We start from the raw sequence: 23,009 nt of genomic DNA, 5'->3' as shown, positions 1-23,009 counted from the left end.
GATGACGTTCATAAAGCAAAAAGCAGCTAATGTAAAAAAAAAAAGTGCAGCTTGTTTTGCTATGGTTAACTTTTGACGCGGCAGGAGCGAAAGCTCGTTACATTCCTCCCTACAATTGATGGAGTGGAGGCAAAAGCACACGTCACGACCCGCTATCGCCCACCCAGCTTTAAACTCTCCACCAAACGTTTGTAAAACGCAACTTTTTTCTTTTCACATGTATAAAAACACAACCCAGCTATGCGGCGTATGGCTGGAAATTCTCGCTGTATATAAGCAACTACCCTGCCATCTCCAAGCAGAGCTGCTCCATCAATTTTCTTCCCTTGTCATTTAATTATTGCGGTTTGAGTACATCGGTTTGGTTTTAACCCGTTAGATGGCTAATTTGGGGGGTTCCTGTAAATGCTGCTGAAAAAGTTTTGACGGCTACATTTTTGCCCTGTTAGTGCTGTTAACACTTTTTTGACGGCTGTATTTTTTTTCAGTTAGTGCTGTTGGCTTTGAGCTTATATGTGCTGTTCTGCATTTATTTTACATAAAAAAAAGTTGGAAAAGTGATTTTTCCCCCCATTACTTTATTGTTCCATTGCTGTGAAATTCGGGTCGCTTCCTCCTAGTGAAAAGCTTGCAGCAACAGAGTTGCACTACCCAGGTATGTTCGTGTTTATAGCTGTAATCAGCCACCTACCAATTGAGCTAACTGTGAAATTAAACAAAGCTTTCGATTTCATGTGCATGTCTGATTAATCTGTATAACTTATTTGCTATGTTCTGTACGTGAAAATGTGTTAAATGTGTATACGTATATATATACTCTTGACTTGACAACGCCCGCACAGGTATGAGTGACGTGGGAAAACTAACTTGCACATCAGCAAAACGTTGCAAAAACCGGACTCTACGCCCTGTTTCTGTGGTGATAATTGTTGGCATAGTTGTACGACACTTGTGAGTTATTCCTTTTTCTGCATGCGCGCCTTGTAGACATGGGCTCGGACACGGGCGATACGTCTGTTTCTGTCATAGTTGTCCGCATAGTTATAACGACACCGGTGCTACGTCTATTTCGTCCCTTTGGCTGACAACGGTGACTATCTAATTCGACATGACACCGGGGGGGCTTTGGTATGTCATCTGGCATGACCCGCAGTTTTGTGTATTTGGAAAAGTTGATGGTGTTTCACTGCTCCGGCTGCTTGCACCCTGACATACATACATACGCCAGGGTAACGAGCGCTCTGGGTTTGTTTTGAGATAATTGTTTGAGACCGTGAATGCATCAGTGCATGGCAAAACTGGCAATACGATTTTGTCATCAGAAAGCTACATGTTGCCTGGTATTCGGTAAACGGTAATTCCTGAAGTACACGTGAGCCCCGCTTTGAGAAGCAAAACAGGCAACAACTAATAGAAAAGTATCTCTGTGCACTCGCATTTAATGAGATGATTTCTCTTTTAACTTGTGAGTATTTGCTTTGGTCACACGTTTTGTCAAGCACTCATTGGCACCTAGTTCCACACTCCTGAAGTTGAGCAAACACTTGTCTGGTGAAGGGTTGTCGCGGAACAACAATAAACAAAAGGACAGGCGCCAATGGCATGACGAATCCTGTTCGTTTTGATTTCTCTCTCTCCCCGCGCGAACAATCGTCTCGTTTCCTGTTGAAAAGAGGGCTTCAAGCTCAAACCCACACAGGTATGTGAAAGGGGCTTAAAACCACGCAACACGACAACCGTTACTCACACGGAAGATATGATCCTATTCGCTCATTCATGCCTTCCCGCCTGCGCCGCCGGAGACGTTATGAAAGCTAGATAAACAATCCCTCAAATTCATGACGGGTCTTATGCTAAGAGCCAAACAGCCTGAATCGTAGATAGCTACTGTCAATACCACCCCAGCTTTATCCGGCAGCAGAGGAATTAGAGCAGTTGTTATTACAGTCATACAACTTTCCGCATTTGCCGTAACAATCCGACGATGCGCCAAGCGTATTACGGGGTATTAACCTTGGGGTAACGGTTCCTAGCCTGCGTAATGCAACAATGTGAAGCATAGAGGGCCCTACAAATTACACGCAATGGGAGCTCGAATGTTCCCTACGTTTTCTTGTATGTTATCTATGAGTGTTACAAGGCAAGAAGAGGACAAGAATTATTCGTTCAAATGAAAATGTATCATTACAATTAAGCTCGATTTAAGTGTAAGAATATGCGGACAAAAATGGCTTTTAAGAGAGTGGTTACATTTTGGTTATTCTTCTGAAATTGTTTTGTTGAGATAATGGTTGGCAATCAACGTCTTATGTTTGCACTCCAAATCATAAGCAAATGATTTCCACACACAATTGTTCTGCAAATAGTTGCATGGACACAATAATAACAATTACATTCGTTTACCATTTTGTTAGTAATCTTTCATAAGTCAATATATCCATAACAGGAAGAAAAAACCCATGTATAAGCACGTCTCCCTCAGAGTCCCCGCTGCACAAATATTACACCTCGCTCAGTGTTCAACACCAAACGACTTTCGGAAAAAAAGAAAGCAAACTTTTAAAGAAAAAGCATAGAGGGAAAAAGAGAGGAGAGGGTCTTCCCCAAGTCGAGCATTAGCCTGACTTTTCATCTCTTCCCCCTTGTGTATTTGTTATGGATCAACAAAACTTCATGCATTCACTCATTTTAATACAGAAGACAAACACGCCGCCGGGGCCTGGCCTGTCAATGGCCGCATTGTAGCGGGGACGTGTTTTGCTAACATATTCCATAAGCTACCGGCGGATTAGAACGAGACTAGTACCGTTCGGAACCGGGGCTGTGTTGAAAGAAAATGCGGCTCAGGGTTGAGTTGTGTTGCGCTGTCAGCTTGTTGTCCTGTGTATTGCTTGATGACTTGGATCAACACAGCAGCCGACCCCTGCACAACCCAAGGCGGGACTGTGTGCAGGAGACAGAAGGAGAGCAAAGCTATTCTACTGCTATACTACGCTTTGGGGGGAGACAGAGAGACTGAGAGGGGGGCATATCGAAGTGCTGACATGCCAGAAGCCGCGAAAAGCGTCTCCAGAAGAATATGGGGGGTCGTGACATGCAGCGAGCGTGGCACAAACCTCTCTATTAGCCGACTTAACAACAGAGGAGGGGAGAATCCTACACAAATCCCTCCGGACCTCTTTAGAGGATCAGCCCGCGTTTGCCCTGCAGCCACGCAGGTAGAGAACAAAAAACCCTAATGAAAAGGGCGGAGAAGAATTCCTTTGCAAGACGTGGAGGAAGGAGAAAGAGGAAGGGGACATATTTAAAGGAAGAGAATTTGGGTTATTATACGAAAATTAGAAAATCTTACATTCATGAATGTTCTATGAGAAGACTTTTCGCAAAAATGACTCACAAATAAAAGGGATCAGATTATGTTGATATCGCAAGAATTATTATGGCGTAAAAGTTCGAAACGGCACAATCGATTTGACCAAACGATGCATAATTGAGTTCATGACAATGTGTAACATGTAGAAGAAGAAACGCAGCTGCTGTAATTATTTAAATTGTTAAAGCATAATCAAATTTAAAATATATTGCAACGAAACATTACTAGCTAACAAGCTAGGCATAGTTCATTGCAAGAACTGGCGTAAAGAGGGCGTCTTTCCTCCCGTCTCCACTGTCCCATTGGTCAGATGGTGCGCATCTTTTTTTGGACAGTATTTCTGCACATAATGACAAGCAACTAAAAAGAAAGTTAAAGGCAAAGACTGACCTGTTCCCCTCTGGCAGTAGCCACGGTACTCTTCTGGCGTCATGGGCATGTGCAGCTGGGGCAGGATGGAGGACTTGAGGGCGTCTGTCTCCCTCTGTAGAGCACTCAGTGATGAACTGCTGTACTGGTCTCTTCCTGACCTCCCCCCTTCCTGCTTGATGGAATCGCCCAGGCTGCTGCTGCCGCCCAGTCCACTGCCGTTGGTCATGGAGGACAGGGCGGACAGAGATGATGACGTCACTGGGGCCGATGACGAAGAAGCTAATGATGACAGATAGGATGAGGTTGAAAACGATGACGACAAAGGTACTGACGAGGTGGGTTTCGCACTGTCTGATTCTTGTTTGGGTTTGGATGATGCCGAGGAGGAGGAGGACACGAACTCTCGGTCCACCTGCTTGATGGCCTTCTCGATGTCCAGGCTGAGGTCCTTGCCCAGGTTCTTGCTGAGGTCTTTGCTGAGGTCCTTAGGGCCGTCCTCCTTGGCCGCCCTCTGCTCCTTCTGCAGCTTCTCGGCCTGCGAGGACAGGTAGCCCGCCATGCTGTGTGAGCCCATCAGGGCAGCAGGGGGAGGCGGGAAGCCCAGGTGGGCGTTCATCATGTACATGTTCATGTCAGGCATCAGTTCGGTCATGTTGATGCCTGCCTTCATCATGGCGGCCTGCATGGTGCGGATGAACTGCTGGTGCATCATGTCCCTCTTCTTGTATTCCTCCAGCGCCTTGCCGGGGCTGTCCGTTCTCTCCCCCGTGTCCTCCTCGTCCTCAGAGTCCTGGGACGGGGCCAGGGGGAACTGCGCCACTGCGGCCTTGGTGGCGGCCATGGGCTCCAAGGTTACATTGTTGCCCGGGAACATGCCGGACAGTGCGGCCATCGGGGACTCAAAGTTAGCACCTGCCTCTCCGTTGACCGGGCCGCCCTCTTCCTGACCTCCCCCCTCCTTGTGGTTGCTCAGCCCAGAGTTGTTCTCCTTGTTCTCTTCGCCTTTCTTCTCTTGCTGCTGCAGCTGCTGTTGTGTCGGTGGCTGGTCCGGTGTGATGAAGGGGTACCCGCCCTCCCTGCTAGCACCTACCGCCAAGGGGGGCAGGGGCACTGAGGCATAGTCCTCGGGGTCTGACTGAGCTCCCCCTTCCACCATGTCCTCCTCTCCTTCCTCCTCCGCACCCTCCTCCCCCATCAGCTCTCCTCTCACTCGGGACATGAGCTCTTCTTGGTACATGCCTTCCTCCTCTACCTCCTGATCCTCTTTCTCCCCCTCCCCGTCTTCGCTACCCTGACCGGAGCCAGGCCCGTGGACGGCATCATCGTCCTCCTGCCCGTTGAGGCGGTCGTAGTGAGCAGTGTCCCCTAGCGGCAGAGGGTAGCACTCCTTCTCGTGGGCCAGCAGGTCCCACTCCGTGTTGAACTGCACCTGGCAGTTGACACACGTTACGGGGTCCGCGAACTCGCCGTTGACAGTGATGCTTGGTTTGTCGCCGGCGAAGTCGTTGATGCTGCTGCTGTCGTTGTGTGAAAGGGGGTTCTCCGGGTCCGTGTCGGGCCTCTGCCCGGGGAGTTCTGGTGGGTAGATAGGGAGAGCTCCTGTAACAGAAAATGGAGGTCACGTTTGAGAAATTTAGGGTATATATAATAATGTGTGTGGCCAAATCATGATGATCATGATCACCATGATTATCATGATGATGATGATGATGATCATTATCTCTCAATAACAGAAAAATAAAAGTATGCCAGTCCAGTGTATTGATCTGCATCTGCAAGACAAGACAAGACAAGACAAGACAAGATTTTATTGTCAGAATATTTGTTCCTGTATAATATACCCCCCCCCCCCTATTTAAAAGAAAGAAAGAAAGAAAAGAAATGTCAAAAAAATCAAGTGAGGTCCGAAAAAGCCATCCCCCTAACATGCACTCTTTGACAAGCGCGGAAGTGACGGGCCTCGTGACGTGCAAGAAATCGCTGCGCGCGCAGGGAAAGGTGGTGACAAAATATGATATTTTACAGCTGCGCGCGCCGCTGTGCAGATTAGCGCGCCGACACGCATATTTTGCCGCTGTGACATCAATCATATTATGAGCACAAATAATGGACTGTCATATTGATCCGCTGCCGACGACGTGAGAAGCAGAGTGGCGTGCTGTCGCGATATTGTTCAGTCATACTGCCGGAGACTAAGGATTAAATCCTAAAGAATTTATTTTATAATGGCTGCGCTCAGCATGGAACACTTAACATGCATACACAATTCGACTCCATTTGAAGATCGCACGGCCGAGATATGATCGATTAAAAGTTCGATACAGAGAGATCATGGCATCACTCGCCTGCCATTCTGCAGCAGGAAGAGGGGGGGATGAGGGGGTTCCTGGATAGAGGGTAAGGGAGGCTGGCTATCAGTAATCTGATCGCCGTGACCGCGCGCTCGCCGGATGCTCTCACCATAACTCTGGTCTGACAGCACAACCTGTCTTTGATACCATCTTGCTGGAATCTTCACAGTTTGATTATTTGAAGCAGTTTTTCACTTCAGTCTTTGTGATACACCAGAGCTGCATGGACGTTTATTTGTGGTCATCTACAACTTTAAAACAATGAAGGTTAGTTTTGGTTTGACTATTCCATAAAATACTTTAACTGAAGGTTTTACTGTCTGTACTGCCGCCTGAAAAACTCTCTTTTAGCAAGGATTTGTATGGCTGAACATTCCAGTCAAAATTCCTATTTTCATGTGTTTTAGTTGTTTTCCTCTAGAATCAACTGATTACATAAGTAACATGCAGGACGCACTATATATTATTGTGGTATTTAATGGTGGTGCTGTTATCAATGTTGAACATTACAAATTTGTGTTCATGAAAACTATTTTACTTGCAGCACTTCAAAGGCTACCACAATGGATGATCCATTAAAAACCTGTCCAATATGCAACGAACCATGTGACGTCGAGTTTAATACCCTGGGAAAGAAAGGATGTGCAAGTATGTTCTCTCTCTTGATTTGTTTCAATTCTTATGATAAATTTGAGTTTCTTAGTGTTCTGTATACTATAACGTTTGTTTGTTTGTTTGTTTGTTTTATGTCCTTTTTTATTTTGTTTGTTTTTGTTCTTTTGTTGTTTTTTCCCTTTGGTGTTCTTTTACATGTTGTGCTGTATTTGTAGTTTGTTGTATTACTGGGTGTCATCCAGTGAGACTTATCAAAGCAAGTGTGTGGGGTCATAGCCGGTTAACAAATTGCGTGCTTCTGTTGAAATGTCTATAAAAAAGAGTTTGTAGTGAGCAATGTTATTTGTTTGTTGATACAGGAATCAAGGATTCGAGCCAGAGAAGACAGAACAGAACCGTTCAGCCTACAGTTGGTCAAAGGGTGCATATCGAGTGTCGAAGGGATTACACCAACGACAATAATATCGAGAAAGACTTAAGACAGCAAAACAGAGATACCGATAAGACTGAGCTTGGAGAGCGAAGCACACGATCTAAGCAACACAGATTTGACTTTGCAAGTTGCTGCTTTTTCTGTGGGACTCGGGTAAATCTTTCCAAAACACGTGGACCTGATGAGGCATACAGAGTCAGAACATTATCTTTACAAACTGAAATTTTGAAAAAATGTGACGAAAGAAATGATGAGTGGGCAGATATCGTCAAGGGAAAGCTTGAATTTGCAAGAGACCTGCATGCAGCAGATGCTGTGTACCATATAACTTGTAACTGTAACTTCAGAGCGCTTGGTCTGTCAATTCCCAAACGTTATAATGACAAGCCAGGTGCATACGCACTGACAAACGCTCCAAGCCGAAGTGTGGGTAGACCACCGGACACTGAAAAACTTGAAGTTTTTGAGAAAACAGCAGAATATCTCATTAACCACGATGACGAACAGATCACCATCGGAGAGCTTGTGCAGAAAATGCAAGAGTTCAGTGGAGGGGTTGGTTACACCACCAAATGGATGAAGGAAAAGCTCTTGGAGAGATTTGATGAAAAAATCATCATAGCGAACATTCTGGGCAAGTCTAATGTTGTAACATTCCGCACAACAGCTAAATCCATTCTTCATGATTTCTACAATTCTCCGAAGACTAATGACGACGAAAGTGACAAACTGAAGCTGGTGAAAGCTGCTGCAGCACTGATAAAGAATGAAATAAAAGCTGCTTCTGCAACGACAAACAAGGAATATCCAACATCAGAGGATATTTCTTCAGGGGCGTACAACCTGGACTTTGTTCTCCAGTCCCTTCAGCTTTTCCTGCGTTTGATTTTCAGCGAAAAAGATGCTGACAATAAAATTGCATCTGTGGGACAAGCAGTTGTCCAGGCAGCTCGACCTAGGGTTGTCATCGCCCCACTTCAAATTGGACTTGGAGTCCAAATGCACCACCATTTTGGCTCCCGATATCTGATCGATGTGTTGAATGCGATGGGCTTCTCGTGTTCCTACACAGAGGTGCAGAGATTTGAGGCAAATGCAGCTGTGTCCCAAAGTACAGATATTCCAGGATGTGCCAAGAATGTGATTCTACAATACGTGGCTGACAATGTGGATCACAATTCCTGTACCTTGGATGGATACAATTCTTTCCATGGTATGGGAATGATTGCTACCACAACTCCTGGAACACGACGAACAACGCCTATTCCTAGGTTGGATGTCACCTCCAAAGATTCAAAAGAAAAGGGAACAATTGACATCGTGTATTTCCAGTCAAAGGCAGTTCACTTTGGGAACACTACATACAGGGAACTAGAAAACCTGCGAGCTGTTGACCCATCTATACACCTTGATGTCTTGTGGAAGGTGGTGTGGCCGCTGAAGCCTGCAAGACCTTCATGGTCTGGAACGATGCAGGCTGTCCACAACGACCGTCACCCTGGTAAGTCGAGCGTTTTCTTCTTGCCAATGATCGACATGAACCCTGGTGATCTGACTTGCATTCACTCTACACTGCTGTTCACGGCGAAGGAAGCAAAGAGACATGGCTCGACTCCAGTGCTCACTTTCGACCAGCCCCTATTTTGGAAAGCCCATGAGATCGTCGCCAACAAACCTGATGATGCTGACTTGGCCTCCATTGTTCTAAGGCTTGAAGGTTTTCACATGGAAATGAGCTTTTTGGGCTGCATTGGACGTTTGATGGAGGGCAGCGGTCTGCAGGAGGTGCTAGAACTGACATATGCACCAACAGCTGTCAACTACATGCTTCAAGGCAAGGCAGTGTCCCGAGCAGTTAGAGGCCACTTTCTGGTTGACTCGGCTCTGAACGCACTCCTGACCTCACAAACGTTCAAAATCTCTCTGCCACTCCCAGACCTGGATGTGACACTAAGTGACGTCTCCATTGAGGAAATTGATAGCACAGATGTACCAGAAGATGTGCAAATTGCTGGGACAGTGGATGATATCGCGCCATCAGCAAATGAAGATGCTACTGTCTCATGTGAGGAGCCTGATGGGGACCTTGCCCGTGCAGCCAACATGTGGGACTTGTTGATGAGTGGAGCTATCCCGCTAGGAGAAGTTTGCGTTGATGAGACAATCGCATCGATTCAGCTAAAACTAGAACGCCAAAAGCAAACCCTCAAGTGCCACCCCACAGCTGCACTGTGGATTCAGTACATGGTTGACATTCTGCGCAAGTTCCTCAAAGCTGAACGCACAGGAAACTGGGACCTGCATCTGTCCACTGTCCATGAAATGATGCCTTTCATGGCAGCAGCAGGGCACAACCTCTACACCAAATCCCTCCACCTGTATCTCCAGGACATGCTGCAGCTGAAAGAAACTCACAAGGATGTCTACCAGAGCTTCCAAGCCGGTCACCATGTACGCAGGACGGATCGATGTTGGGCAGGCCTTTCTACAGACAGATGATTAAGAGAACAACTAGCATTGCTCTTAGGAGAATGTACAAATATGTATTGGAGACTTTCTTTATTTCTATGACAGTGACCGGTGTGAGATGTTTTTCAAATGTACAAATGTGTATTGGAGCCTTTCTTTATTTCTATGACAGTGACTGATGTTGTGAGATGTTTTTCAAGGGACATAATTATTATCATTCCTGTTGTTTCCTGATTTTTTTTCTGATTACGGAATCTGTTCACAGATATTTGTATTCAGTGAATGCATTCATTGAGTGTTTTATGACTGCTTTGATGCTCAATTCTGCAGTCTGCAGTCGACCAATGCATGACTAACGCTGTGAATACATTATTGGTCAATAATGTTTATGAATGTTGTGCAATGTTTGTGTAATGATGTTGGAGTTATGTGCTTTGAATTTAAAATGTTGTCGATTATTTGATTATGTGATGCTTTATCTAATCAATTGCCTTGTTTACGTTTGTTGTTTCATTGCTTGTGTTTGAATGGTTTGCTTTTGTATACCCTGCTCCCTTGTCACGCGGTAGACTATCCAGCGACTTCCTGACATCATTCATCTTACTTTTCTTAGTTTACACTGCAAACTTTGTGGCCTTTTTACATGTTGCTTGAGTGCGCTTACATTCTCCTGTACAGGAATACTTATGTTTTTGTAGAACAAAACCTTCACAAAGATGATGTTTGGTTTAAAATGAGTACAGTATTCTACTTTTAGTTGAAAACAATAAATATGACCTTGTGTACCAATTACTTTGGAATTTCCCCTGTGTGTGTGTGTGTGTGTGTGTGTGTGTGTGTGTGTGTGTGTGTGTGTGTGTGTGTGTGTGTGTGTGTGTGTGTGTGTGTGTGTGTGTGTGTGTGTGTGTTTAGTGCGTGTATAAAAAAAATATTCGTTATGCTGCTGAAAATGATTACACAGCCTTCACTTCACGCATAAACAACAAATTTGACCTTATGACCCAATGACCTTTTGATTTTTAATATCTTCGACATTTTTTTATATTGTAATCATAAACTGTGACTTGCATGTTATATTTGATGTTCGTGGTGTCAAAACAGTTCAGACAATGTAAAAAACGTAGAATCGCTTTGTGACAAAATACTACACACTGACAAACACACTTGATAACTTTTTTAAAAATAATTATATTTTTCTCGATTTTTGACCAGACATACTACAAACATAGCAGAACATGAATCTGAAAACAGAAATTCTTTAGCAATAAATCCTTGGTTATGGTGCCATTTTCCGTAGACTGACTAGGCAAATAGCGCAGGGGTATTGTGGCGAACAGGCTTGGTGAGGCTTTAAACGCTTCTGTTTGGCGTTTCTGCTGCTGTTGTTGGCATTTTCTGTAATGGCACTGAAGAAGAAAGTGCATTTTGACTTGCTTATGCGGGGTTTTTTTCTGCGAGTTTATCGCTTTCTTTGTTTCATACATGTTTCTTTCAGTTTTTGTTTTTTGTTTCTAGACTTTCAAAACTTGAGAGACAGTGTCTGTGATTATAATCTCCATCATTTTCATGTAATACACAGGCAATATAACCTTTTTTCCCACTGTGCCCATCTTTCTGCAAAGGTCTACTAGTCTTACTCACACCTAGTATCAGTTTCTTCCGGGGCGAGGTAACTATATTCTCTCAAACCCCTACCATCTCCACCACAGACTTCCAGACACCAAACCCCACCCCGTCTCCCATCCCAACACAAAAAAGCTACAACCCGAGAAAGATAAGAGCCACACTGAGACAAAGGGCACAACGCAAAAAAAAGCTTACACCACCCTTCCCTGTCAGCAGCGTCTAAGTTTCTTGGACTCATTTCTTCTCTGTCTGTCTGTCTCTCTCCTCTCTCTCTCTCTCTCTCTCTCTCTCTCTCTCTCTCTCTCTCTCTCTCTCTCTCTCTCTCTCTCTCTCTCTCTCTCTCTCTCTCTCTCTCTCTCTGCGTTTTCCCAGCTCTGTTCTGGGCGAATATGAAGTCAGAGCTATCTTGTCAGACCAGACCCCTACACGGTTGATAAATAATGCCTGCCGCTTCTTAATTGGCAGGCGGCAACGAAAAACAGTTACAGATTTTATCCCGGTGAAAAACGCCACACGAGAGGAGGGGGAAGGCCCCAATTTACCCGGCGCGCAAACATCAGCCATTCGCTTTGCCTTACCACCCTGCCAGATTGAAAAACCCTGTTGGCATTTTGAATAACTCCTATAGAAAGAACAACTTGAAAGTTAACAAAAATAAGAAAAAGACAAGAAGGGCAAAGCCCATACGACTCACATGCTTTACACATTTTTCCTACCAAAATACATGTGACCTTGACCCAAGGTCAAGGTCATCCAAGGTCATGCAACACAAAGCTGTTAATTCAAGACATAGGAAGTACAATGGTGCTTATTGGCTCTTTCTACCATGAGATATGGTCACTTTTAGTGGTTCACTACCTTATTTTGGTCACATTTCATAAGGGTCAAAGTGACCTTGACCTTGATCATATGTGACCGAATGTGTCTCATGATGAAAGCATAACATGTGCCCCACATAATTTTTAAGTTTGAAACAGTTATCTTCCATAGTTCAGGGTCAAGGTCACTTCAAAATATGTATACAATCCAACTTTGAAGAGCTCCTGTGACCTTGACCTTGAAGCAAGGTAAACCAAACTGGTATCAAAAGATGGGGCTTACTTTGCCCTATATATCATATATAGGTGAGGTATTGAATCTCAAAAACTTCAGAGAAAATGGGAAAAATATGAAAAATAGCTGTTTTTTAGGCAACATTTATGGCCCCTGCGACCTTGACCTTGAAGCAAGGTCAAGATGCTATGTATGTTTTTTGGGGCCTTGTCATCATACACCATCTTGCCAAATTTGGTACTGATAGACTGAATAGTGTCCAAGAAATATCCAACGTTAAAGTTTTCCGGACGGACGGACGGACGTCCGGACGGACGGACGGACGGACGGACGGACGACTCGGGTGAGTACATAGACTCACTTTTGCTTCGCATGTGAGTCAAAAAGGACAAACGTGCAAAAGAAAAAGAAAATGAGAAAAAAATGAAAAAAGGACCAAAAATAATGAGAACTGAAGGGAGTGGATTTGTTTTCTTGTTGCAAAAAAGCTAAGTAAAAGAGAAAAGAGAACAGTAGTAAGGAGGGAAGACAATGTCACATATAATATTCCCCTTTTCGCTTGTTGAAAGGAGGAAATTGCGTGCGTGTGTGAGCGACTATAGTAGCAAGAATTAAATACGACAAAAAATCATTGTCAAAAAAAGGCCCCTCCCAATCCCACCATTCCATTTACACTCTATTATTATAACAAAAAGAAGGAGAAAACCAATAACATATTCTTGTGTAAAATACAGATACTCTCAAACAATCAAACAAACAAATTAAATGGGTAAAATAAACAAATAAATAGAGAAATCAATTGATACACATAAAACAAATAAATAAATGAAGAAATACATTTAAAAAATAGATAAATACATCATAAGTGCTTCCCTTCACTTTAAGTTTTACAATCGCAAATGCGTACTTTACGCTGCCAATCTTAAGCCAATAAAAACAGACCGTTTCTCAACATAAATCGATTAATCACAGAATTTAGACAGACAATTGTGGTCTTCAATACATCATCTGCACAGGAGAGTATACTGACACCTGCAGTAAGGTAGACAGGGAAAAAGAGGGGGGCAGCGAGACATTTTCCAATGTTATTGCATGCCAAGATGTCACCGCTGGTCAAGGGCGACACCCCCAAAAGGCTACCCTCCCACTCATCACAGAATGACCCGGGGCTATGTGGTCAAGTTCGTCTGTATGAGGGGTTTAAACCTAAAGCTGGCTCAGAGCTTTTCAAAGCTGACCATGGCTACCCGGAAAGCCCCCACCTCCTCCTTACCCACCCGTATTGACACTGCAACTGAAATTGATTTTGACGTATAAGGGTGCATGACTGATGTCAAAACAGGGTGTGTGGAGGGCCATTTCAACTTGAATCAGGGTGGGAGTTGATGGGTTGTTCAATTTCTTGAATGACGATCACATGGGTCGTTTGTGGTAATCACTAGCATAGCCGGTGGCTAATGCGACTAAGGTCTTATAGAAGAACAATTATCGTTTGAATAGAAACTAAAATGTTGACATTATTTTGGTGTTCACGTTTGACATTTTTGGGGTTATTCATTCAATTTGATTGCGTGCACGAATCACTAATATTGATTTCAATATTACTTATATTTAAAAAAAACCCATATACTTATTAATATTAATATTGAAAATATGAATTTTGTTTTATAAAATATTAACTTAATCATTTATTATTAGTTGTAGTCGTAGTATCATCATTCATAATAAAATATGATCAGCCTTAACACAAATTGCTTTAACTGTTAGGTAGAAGCGATTGCATGTTAAGTATACACCCAGGGGTTTATAGAGCTGCTGGACAATATGCAGGAACACCAGAGATACTTCAGTCAAAATTGAATCGTGCTATGCATTGGCAACAGTGCTGCAATGAAAAGCGACAATAGGTAAAGTAGCTAAAGGTGGACAAATCAATTCGCTAGCTTTCACACTTACAAAGGGCAATCACTCGACATTTCTCCATATCATGGCAACCACAAATCACCGCTTCTTTTCAAACCATCAAACACTTGGTAAAGTTCCTAGCATTGACAATAAATAATAGGTCTAGAAAGTTGCAACTTACTGCCCAATACCACAGAAAAAGCTGCCCCCACTCTCACGTCAAGACGTCATAGAGGTACAGACAATTAGAGCTAGGTGGGACTTTGAGAGGGGAGGACAATAGAGTGGGAGGAAAAGGGGCAAGGACTCGGGGAGCAAAAAGTCGCAACGGTGTCCATGTCTTTCACAGACGTCAAGACGTTACAACTGCCCCCGGGGTCTGATCGTCGGAAATCAGAAAAGCAATTTGGTGACTGGCCTCTTCAGCGTTACCCCCCTTCTTCTACGTGCGTCCATTTAGGTAGTCAGGGACCAGCGAGAGAGGACAGCACTTCACAATGACAGGGTCTCCGGTCACTACGGACAGCTCCTGGACTCTTTGCCTGTCCACTATAGGTCTTTTTTGATTTATGAACCGTCCTTCTAAACGACGGGCACCCAGACTGTTCACAGCCGGTGTGACGTTTTCATCTTTCGCCGTGTTGATATTTCGCTTCTCGGCCTCGTTGATCTAGTATAAACTCTACACTGAACAAAAAAACACCCTTCGATAGTACTGATTAGCGACCTTGTGTACCTTACATTCATGGGGCCAAATTTGTCCAACCAATTTTGTTTTATTTAACTTAGAAATTTGATTCATCCTAAAATGTTTCCCTTCTTACTCAAGGGACGTAACTACTCGGTACACGTTTTCGAAGAATTCGATTTTGGGGGTGAAATCTATATAAAATTTACCACCAATTTTCTTCACATGCAAGAAACTGACATGCTTTTCGTCCATAAATAATTTCACTTCTTAATTTTACCAGGAAACAACATTTCAGTCTTGAGTATATGTCGAGGGGGAAATATGTACACAGGCGAAAGATGAAATCGTGACACCGGCTCACTTCGTGAAAAGCGACTGACTCCTGGCATCAGGAATCGGCCATCAAAACCCAACCCTCCATTTTCGTTTTATTGCTCGGGTCCAGTTCTGCCTCTCTATAACAATGGACGCTCTCTTTGGTCTTTGCGAGTGGCGTAAAATAGAGAGACTGTCCTAAGCGCAGAAGGCAGAGGGGCTTCCCTTTGCATTATTGAAGAACAAAGAGATGCGATATTATAGCCTGTCTGATGACATTCCCCTCCTACGGCCAGATGGCGGCAGGACATGCTCGCGCATCATAACATTTCATTTCTGAATCTGGCAATCCCTCTCCATGCGGGGAGACAGGAGGAAGGTCACGGCATATGATATTGAATAATCAAAGACTCTCCCCAGGGAATCCCCGGCTACTTAGAGCCTGGTTAAACAAGGGAAGCGCACAAGGAATTAATTGTCAAAATATTCCTCTGCATAATGAGCAGGGTCAGGGTGTCAAGCCCTTATCAAATTTGCATCTTTGAGAAACCCGAGAGGTGACTATCGGCCAAGAACGGTAACTGCTGTGTGTGGGAGAGTTGTGGGCCCTGAGCCCTGACGGCAGGCTGTGATGTCATAAAATCTGGTATCATCTTCTGCTTGCACAGTGACTCATTGTCTTTGCCGGCTGTATGAAGTGTAATCACCCACAGCTGTTAATTAGCCTTAATTTTCGCCTGTACCGGTTTTGACATATAATACGCACTAGAGTATTTTCACTACAAAGCTTCCTCTCTAACACAGACATTATTTGATTAGCCTGTTCATTTAACAGGAGCATGCTATTACGTTTTAAGTCTGCTTGTGTCAGTTACGTTATCTTCGCATGGTCCTTTGATCCCATACTAGGTACCTGGTACTCTCCGATAGCAATAAACAGCTTGCGTCACCTATGCTGTAGAAACAAAGTTCGGTCAGAACTTGAAACTGCCGATAAAGCAGAAAGTCAACGATCAGACAAAATGTCTAACCTCATTATTTTTTACACCCCCGGTATAGGGGTGTGTATAGGTTTCGGTCGATGTGTTTGTTTGTTTGTGTGTTTGTGTGTTTGTGTTCGCATATAGATCTCAAGAATGAACGGACCGATCGTCACCAAACTTGGTGAACAGGTTCTATACATTCCTGAGACGGTCCTTACAAAAATTGGGACCAGTCAAACACACGGTTAGGGAGTTATTGGTGGATTAAGATTCTACAAGGACTTATAGAGAAACATATTCATGGTCAAAGGGAAATAACCTTCTCAGTTGGTGGCAGTGAGAATGGGTGCAGTGAGAATGGTTATTTCCCTTTGACCAACGGGGGTGTTTTTCCTACCTCGAAGGAATTTCTTGTTGTGATAGGTTTTACTTCTAAGCCTATTTATTGTACTCATCAATTTTCGCTGAGTTTATCATACATATACACTGCCTTTTGATCGCAATGAAATGGAAGTCAATGGCACTTTGAAGATAAGAAAGCAATCCTTGCCCAGCACTGGGAATGTTCAACAAAAAGTAAATCAGTCTTACTACCTACCGACAAGTGCCAGGTACCATAAAGTACACTTTTGGAGATTAGAAACTTTCTATGAACATAATCCAGACACTTTTAGGCCAAGAATTCTGTGCAAAGATTACAATCATATCTCTTGTACAGGACATATAAATTGTAATTGAAATATCCGCAGTACAAACAAAGACTGCGAATAAATTTCCATCATTGTCAAATTATGTACAAAGCACTTGTTGGCCGTTCTGATTAGGTATGAACGCGTGTTTGTTCGCGAAGTGTATTTCCTGCTATAATCACAGCCCGTCAGAATAGTGGAACACGTTTGAGTTAGTACAATTGTTAAAAGGGGCGATAAAACTATCGCGCAATGACAAGGGAGACTATGGCCACAGCTATGATACAACGTCAGCAAGTCTCGCGTGGAGCACTGGCACAAAGCTGGCCGTGAACAATATATCAACTGCGAATGTATCAATTGCACATTTATCAATATGGGGCCCTTATCAGATATTATTCCTTTATCGGGCCTCCTTGTGTAGGCAACTCAGATTGGAGTAATTTATGTGAGCCCCTACTTTTGTCCCGCTGGACCGGATAGGGCGAACCGCAAGGACCCCGGAGTTTGACAAATCTCTTTTCCACCGCTTCCCTGGCTTGCTTTATGACGCCAAACTGATAAATATGCCACAGTTTTCGCTCCGGAGCACCCCGCCTCTTCAGCTCAGAGCCTCTGAAACTAAAGCATCCCCTTCACTCTCCGCACATAGATCAAACCTACCCTTCCCCCGCGCATCATGTCGGCTATTATATTTAATCTGCCGGGGTTTCGAACCCGTCTTTAGCCGCTGCCAAGGGAAGGACCCGTACATCAAAACCTCGACCAAACACCACTAATTTACCCCACTACAGTCCGCGCGCCTCTTTTTGTGTGGACTGACAATATGAAAAATGCTTTACATCAGGCGGATGATATTTCCTTGCTTCTGCCTCGGTAGTTACAGCGCGGGCGAGGGGCTAGAAGGGGATCCACCTTTGGACAGCCGATCATCCATCAGCGTTTTTTGGCCTTGTCATTATTACATAATTGTCGAACGCAGGGTGAGATTTATGGGGCAGGCGGGATGAAGCACCATTGGCCATTGAGACCCAGCAAGTCAAGCGCGCTAATTTGCACGGCGCAACGGTCTCGGAGGATTCAGATAATTATGGATTTCTTCTCCTCTCCTCCCAGCAACCTAGACCTAATGACGTGTTGCGCGGGCTTGACGTAAAAGATGAAAACTTTTCATAGAAAGGCGACCTAATGGTCCGCGGATTGTATGCATTCTGACAACTTGCATTTCTCCCTCTAACTCTCTGCTCAGCCATTCAGACGAAAAGGGAAAGTCGTAAATTTGCCGTGTCGAAAAATATCGGCGAAGACAAAAAATGGGATTCTCTTTTTTTTCTGCTCGGAGAAGCGAAGCCGGGATTATGTTGCAGATTTGACATGTTGTAAAATTAATCAATCAAAGAATACTGAAATCTCCCTTGTCACCCGGCCAGAATTAAAACAGAATTAAAACAGAAAGCCCAGAAGAAAAACCTGCCAGATATAAGAGCGATACAATTTACAAAACGCAAAAACTAAGATTGAAAGGAAGACCAAACTTTAAACACAAATTGCGAAATAAATCAATTTCTGGTACACCTTTTTCACCTTTGGAAAATAATAATATCCCCTGAAGCTATCTAAAACTTGGCAAATATTTTCTCGTCAAAAATGTTCTAAAAAAACAAAAAACCCGTTACATTGATTAATGACCAGTTAACACGCCACAACAGGGTCAACGCATTGCTCATAACCAGAAGTGTGGTAACAACTTAAATCTTAAAAATCGCTTACACTAATAACTGTCGCTCTAGTTCAAAGTTTATGTAGAATAACAACACTAAATAATTCTGCTTCGTTTGAGAAGGATATGTCAAAAACCTGTAACAAGGTTCACCGCCATCACGACGCAATATGGAAAGGAAACCAATGCAAAAATCACAAAAATAGCAAGCACCAGTTTGTCAAAACTGACACTTGTAATATAGACTTGGGGCGTTCGGTCTACTTCGGAGTTCTTGAAAAATGCGTTTTCGCGTGTAAAAAAAATCCGCTGTTGACGTCAAAACTGAGCACATGTTTTAACCGCAAGTTTATAAACATTCAGGGCGTTGAGTGCTCAAAACGCAATTATTTTTCTGCGAGTTAAAACGCCCTTCTCGTGATGGATCGTTAAAGAGCAGGTTAAAAATGTGTAAACATAATTCATGAAGATGATTCTTCTTCCGCAGTATTTTCGGCTGATGACATTGACAGAAAATAGCGTGACAGCTAAGCGCTTCGGGGTACAGTACTCTTCCTTGGAGACTTGGCTCTGGTCAAGGAACATGCTTGGACTTGAAGCTGGAGTGGACAAACAAGGACCAAGGCCTAATGACCATTGCATGACTGACCCCTCCACTGCTGAGGTTATGTGCAAATGCTTGATCGTCTGTGACATTCTTAGACGCACGGTGGCATGCTGGTTTGAAGATGGAACGCAAATTGTTGCGCTTCTCGGAGGAAAAATGAGATGGAGTGTGAGTGAAGATTATGGAAAATAGCGGCGCGATTGTCAGAGACAAATCGCCTTGAAACCTGGAATCTCGGAAAGGCTTTTTGTTGTTGTTTTTTCTTTCTCTGGAATAACTGTCGATTTGTTACTGGCTGATGTCTTTTTAATGACTTCCAGTGGCAGGCATATTTGTGCTTTGCGGGTAATTTCTGAGTTAAAATTTCATCTTGAAACGTTTTGATTTTTGCTCTTCAAATGTCAACATGAAAGAAAAAAAAAGAGAAAAAAAAGCACCCACCAACAAAAAAAGGGAAAGCTTTCCTTTGACATGAGGTCTTTGCACACAGCTTTTGATACAGTAAAGAAAAGAGAAAACACTTTCAAGAAAAGCTAGCATTTGCAGTCTGAACATCACAGTTCACAGGTAGAAATAGAACATGTACTTCTGAGCTTGCAACTACGCTGCAATAACTTTAGTTACCGTTCACTTCATAATTTGCAGCAGGTAGCATTAAGTTACAGCTTCGGTTTATGGAAATAAAACAGGAACAAATTGTGTCACCAAAAACCGAACAGTTATTCACAATGTCAATGATGTTAAAAACGATAGGCGTCAGAATGAAAACAACGTACGCTTTCAATGGGGGTGGGAACCAGTGAGTCACGTAATTGCCAAGCAATGACCATAACTTACACATTTGTTTAAACATTCCCCTCCCTACTGCCCAGCCCACGGAAACAACCGACAAAGGCCGAAATCGCTCGACAAAGACCTCGTTGCCTGCAGGAATATCAATACCGAACAACACACAACAATAGATACAACAGCTCCAAGGGCGCACCTTTCATTTCAATCAACGAAAATCTTGCGAATGGACCCGCTGCTATTCATACGAAATAAAAGAAAGAGAGAAGTGGTTTTTCCCCCGGAAGCCAAGGAAGGCTGTAGGAGAATGCCTTGTTTTAAATTTCATGAGAATGTCTTCACTAAACTGAGCTGAAGGCCAAACACGGGTCCCGCAATAATAACAACAACCCCTAGAGCTTTGACAACGTCTCGCGATGACCGCTTCGCATCTCACTAGTCCCTACCCTCTCCCCGCCCTCAACATTTTGGTCACCCAGACAACTACAAATGAAAATATACACTTCTTCACGGGTGGGTGGGTTTGAAGAATCCCCGCAAGGAGCGTTGGACATGAAATCGCAAAGTTGTGTGAAGGATTAGATCATGGGCTTTCAAGACTGGTCCAGCTACCGACTGCCCCGCGGCAGACCATAAAAGAAATGAAAATTGCTATGCCCAGACGCCGTGTACGAAACCATAACAACGACACAATCAGCATTCCGAGCTATACAACCTACCATGCATCAAAGATGGGGCGAGGGGGATTACTGAACAATTTTGACGACTGTTACCTCACAGGCTCAAGTTGGCCTTTGCTTTGCCCGGTAAGGCTGATGCTATCTCAAAGGAAGGGCCGAAATCAGATTCAGATGTTGATCACAATTTGTTTAACATGGTCGTACGACAGATTTAAATCGAGCGGCTCTTTAAACTTTTCACAAGTGGAGATGCCATTCAGCCTAAAGGAATATTCATCAATTACAGGATAATTTTCACTTTATAGGACCTCAGCTTCGCCATGGCGAAAACTTCAACTTAAAATGTCGTGAGAAATGTCCAAGTCCTTTCTTGAATCAGCTGAGTAATCAAGACTACTGAGATCGATCAAAATTATCTTTGGTCGAACTAAGGCTCAAAAAAATTTTGGTATACAAAAATTTAAAAAAAACAGCACAATATAACCATTGGGTATTCACCGTTATTTTGTGAAGCCACAATGAGGGGGGGGGGGGGTAGGGGGGATGGTTCCATATACAGCGCCATCTTAAGCGAAACTTAAGAGACAATCGTCAGAAACAAAGGGCGACATCTCGAGACGCTGATGAGGGCAGTGACACAGAAGAAGAATCACGTGGATTTGTCTTCACCTGCCCAACGATCCCTTAACATAGCTCATTATGACTCCCTTCAGCTGCTGAATGTTGTGTGTCGTGATGACGAATGGTCTGATAACTGCCATGGTCTGACGGGTCTGTCTGTACAGGGACTCGGTGCACGTCAAGACATCACCCTCAGGGCTGAGTTGTCTGTGATTAAAATTTGGTTGACATTAAACCTATTTGCGTCTGTAGTCTGTCTGTCTATCTACCTACATGTCAGCTTGTTTGGAACAGACTCAGCCCAAACCTTAGAAAAAAAGCTGCCGTGCTTTCCTATATTCATTGCATTGCTCGGAATTTAAGGCTTCCTTCAAGCGGACAGTTAGTAGCAACAACAGTCGCGCTTCAGTGCAATAATCAAGAGATCAAATTATAAGTGCAAGGCAGAGCACAAAGAAACTAAAGAAACGGATCGTTAAGACAACACGCGTTGACCATAATATGCCCATAGTCCAGGCGATTATGAATATTGAGCACCTCGTCACAGGCAATGACCATCCATGACGGCATGATGGACGACGGCAAGTGACACGAACGACTGCTTTAATAGGATGACCAATGATGGCTCACACATCATGCAGTAGTTGACCCTTTACATTGGTGATTGTTTCTGGCCCATCAGTAGTGCGTAGTGCATCGCGTGTCAAACGACGTTTGCTTCATAAACTTAATGACGTTTGTTGTTTCTAGGCCATGCTGTGCAGAGCATCGCGTGTCGGACAACGTAGATGGCATCTTGCGTCAGAAGCCACGCGTATCGCTCGCAGTGAATATTATTACGTCGTCATAAAGACCCGTAAAGCGTGCTGAGCCGGTTGATAATATTCTAGGTTTTGTTATATCGACCCCCTTTTTATGAACCCAGTTTGCATGATCAGCAGCGTGATTACAGAAGATTAATGTCTCGTGATTGTGTTAACAAAACGCGATAGTGATGTTATAATGCCACTGCCACACGAACAAGTCCATGCAGTATACCCAAATGAAAACTAAACTTGCATCACCCAACAAACCAACCTACCAACAAACAAACAAAACAACTCAAATACCGATTTAACATTGTATCCTAGAAGGTACCCTTGAAATAATGGATACAGACTAATGTTAACATTTAGATTTTGGACACGTATACGAATTCTGCCAATTAATTTTTAGAAAATAAAACTAAGACTAGCCAAAGCTAGAATAAACGACAAAGACCACCCATTAATCGGCCAACAAAACAGTCGTCGACTAGTTCACCTGAATGGGTGTGTATATTGATGCGCTGCCAAAACACAGTTGACAGAACCGGTAAATATCATACACAAAGCAAGCCCGAGCTGTAAACATATTCATGCTGAGAAAGAAACAAGGGCGAAAACACAACAGGAAGATGAACGCATAACTAGCTGCATAACTACAAAGAACGCGGGGGTGTCAGAAATCTGACACATCCCACCTGGGACCTGGCGAACAACGGTTTCATTCTTTTCTTCTCCCACTCACCGACTCTATCGGCCCGGATACACTAAAATGCACGTGCTGCAAATTAAACTCAACCTATGACATACAACTATTTCGCAACATCTTTGAAGCTCGAGATATCCGAGCATATTAAACACTTGCAGCACAAGGACGCTTTTGTTCGAACAAGTGGGCAGTAGTCGATCTTGAA

The 23,009-nt window shown here is 43.6% G+C and overlaps 1 protein-coding gene across 1 annotated transcript in view; it reads right to left on the bottom strand.

The window, feature by feature from the left end:
• Positions 1 to 23,009, bottom strand: part of LOC138978900 (sal-like protein 3) — a 91,795-nt gene that overhangs the window by 52,074 nt on the left and 16,712 nt on the right. The window contains exon 2 of the mRNA XM_070351746.1: positions 3,764 to 5,344. Within this exon, the coding sequence (XP_070207847.1) occupies positions 3,764 to 5,344 (1,581 nt within the window). The remainder of the gene's footprint in view (positions 1 to 3,763; positions 5,345 to 23,009) is intronic.

The sequence above is a fragment of the Littorina saxatilis genome, linkage group LG1, assembly GCF_037325665.1.
Source record: "Littorina saxatilis isolate snail1 linkage group LG1, US_GU_Lsax_2.0, whole genome shotgun sequence".
Taxonomy (NCBI): domain Eukaryota; kingdom Metazoa; phylum Mollusca; class Gastropoda; order Littorinimorpha; family Littorinidae; genus Littorina; species Littorina saxatilis.
This window is presented reverse-complemented; position numbering and strand designations above follow the sequence as displayed.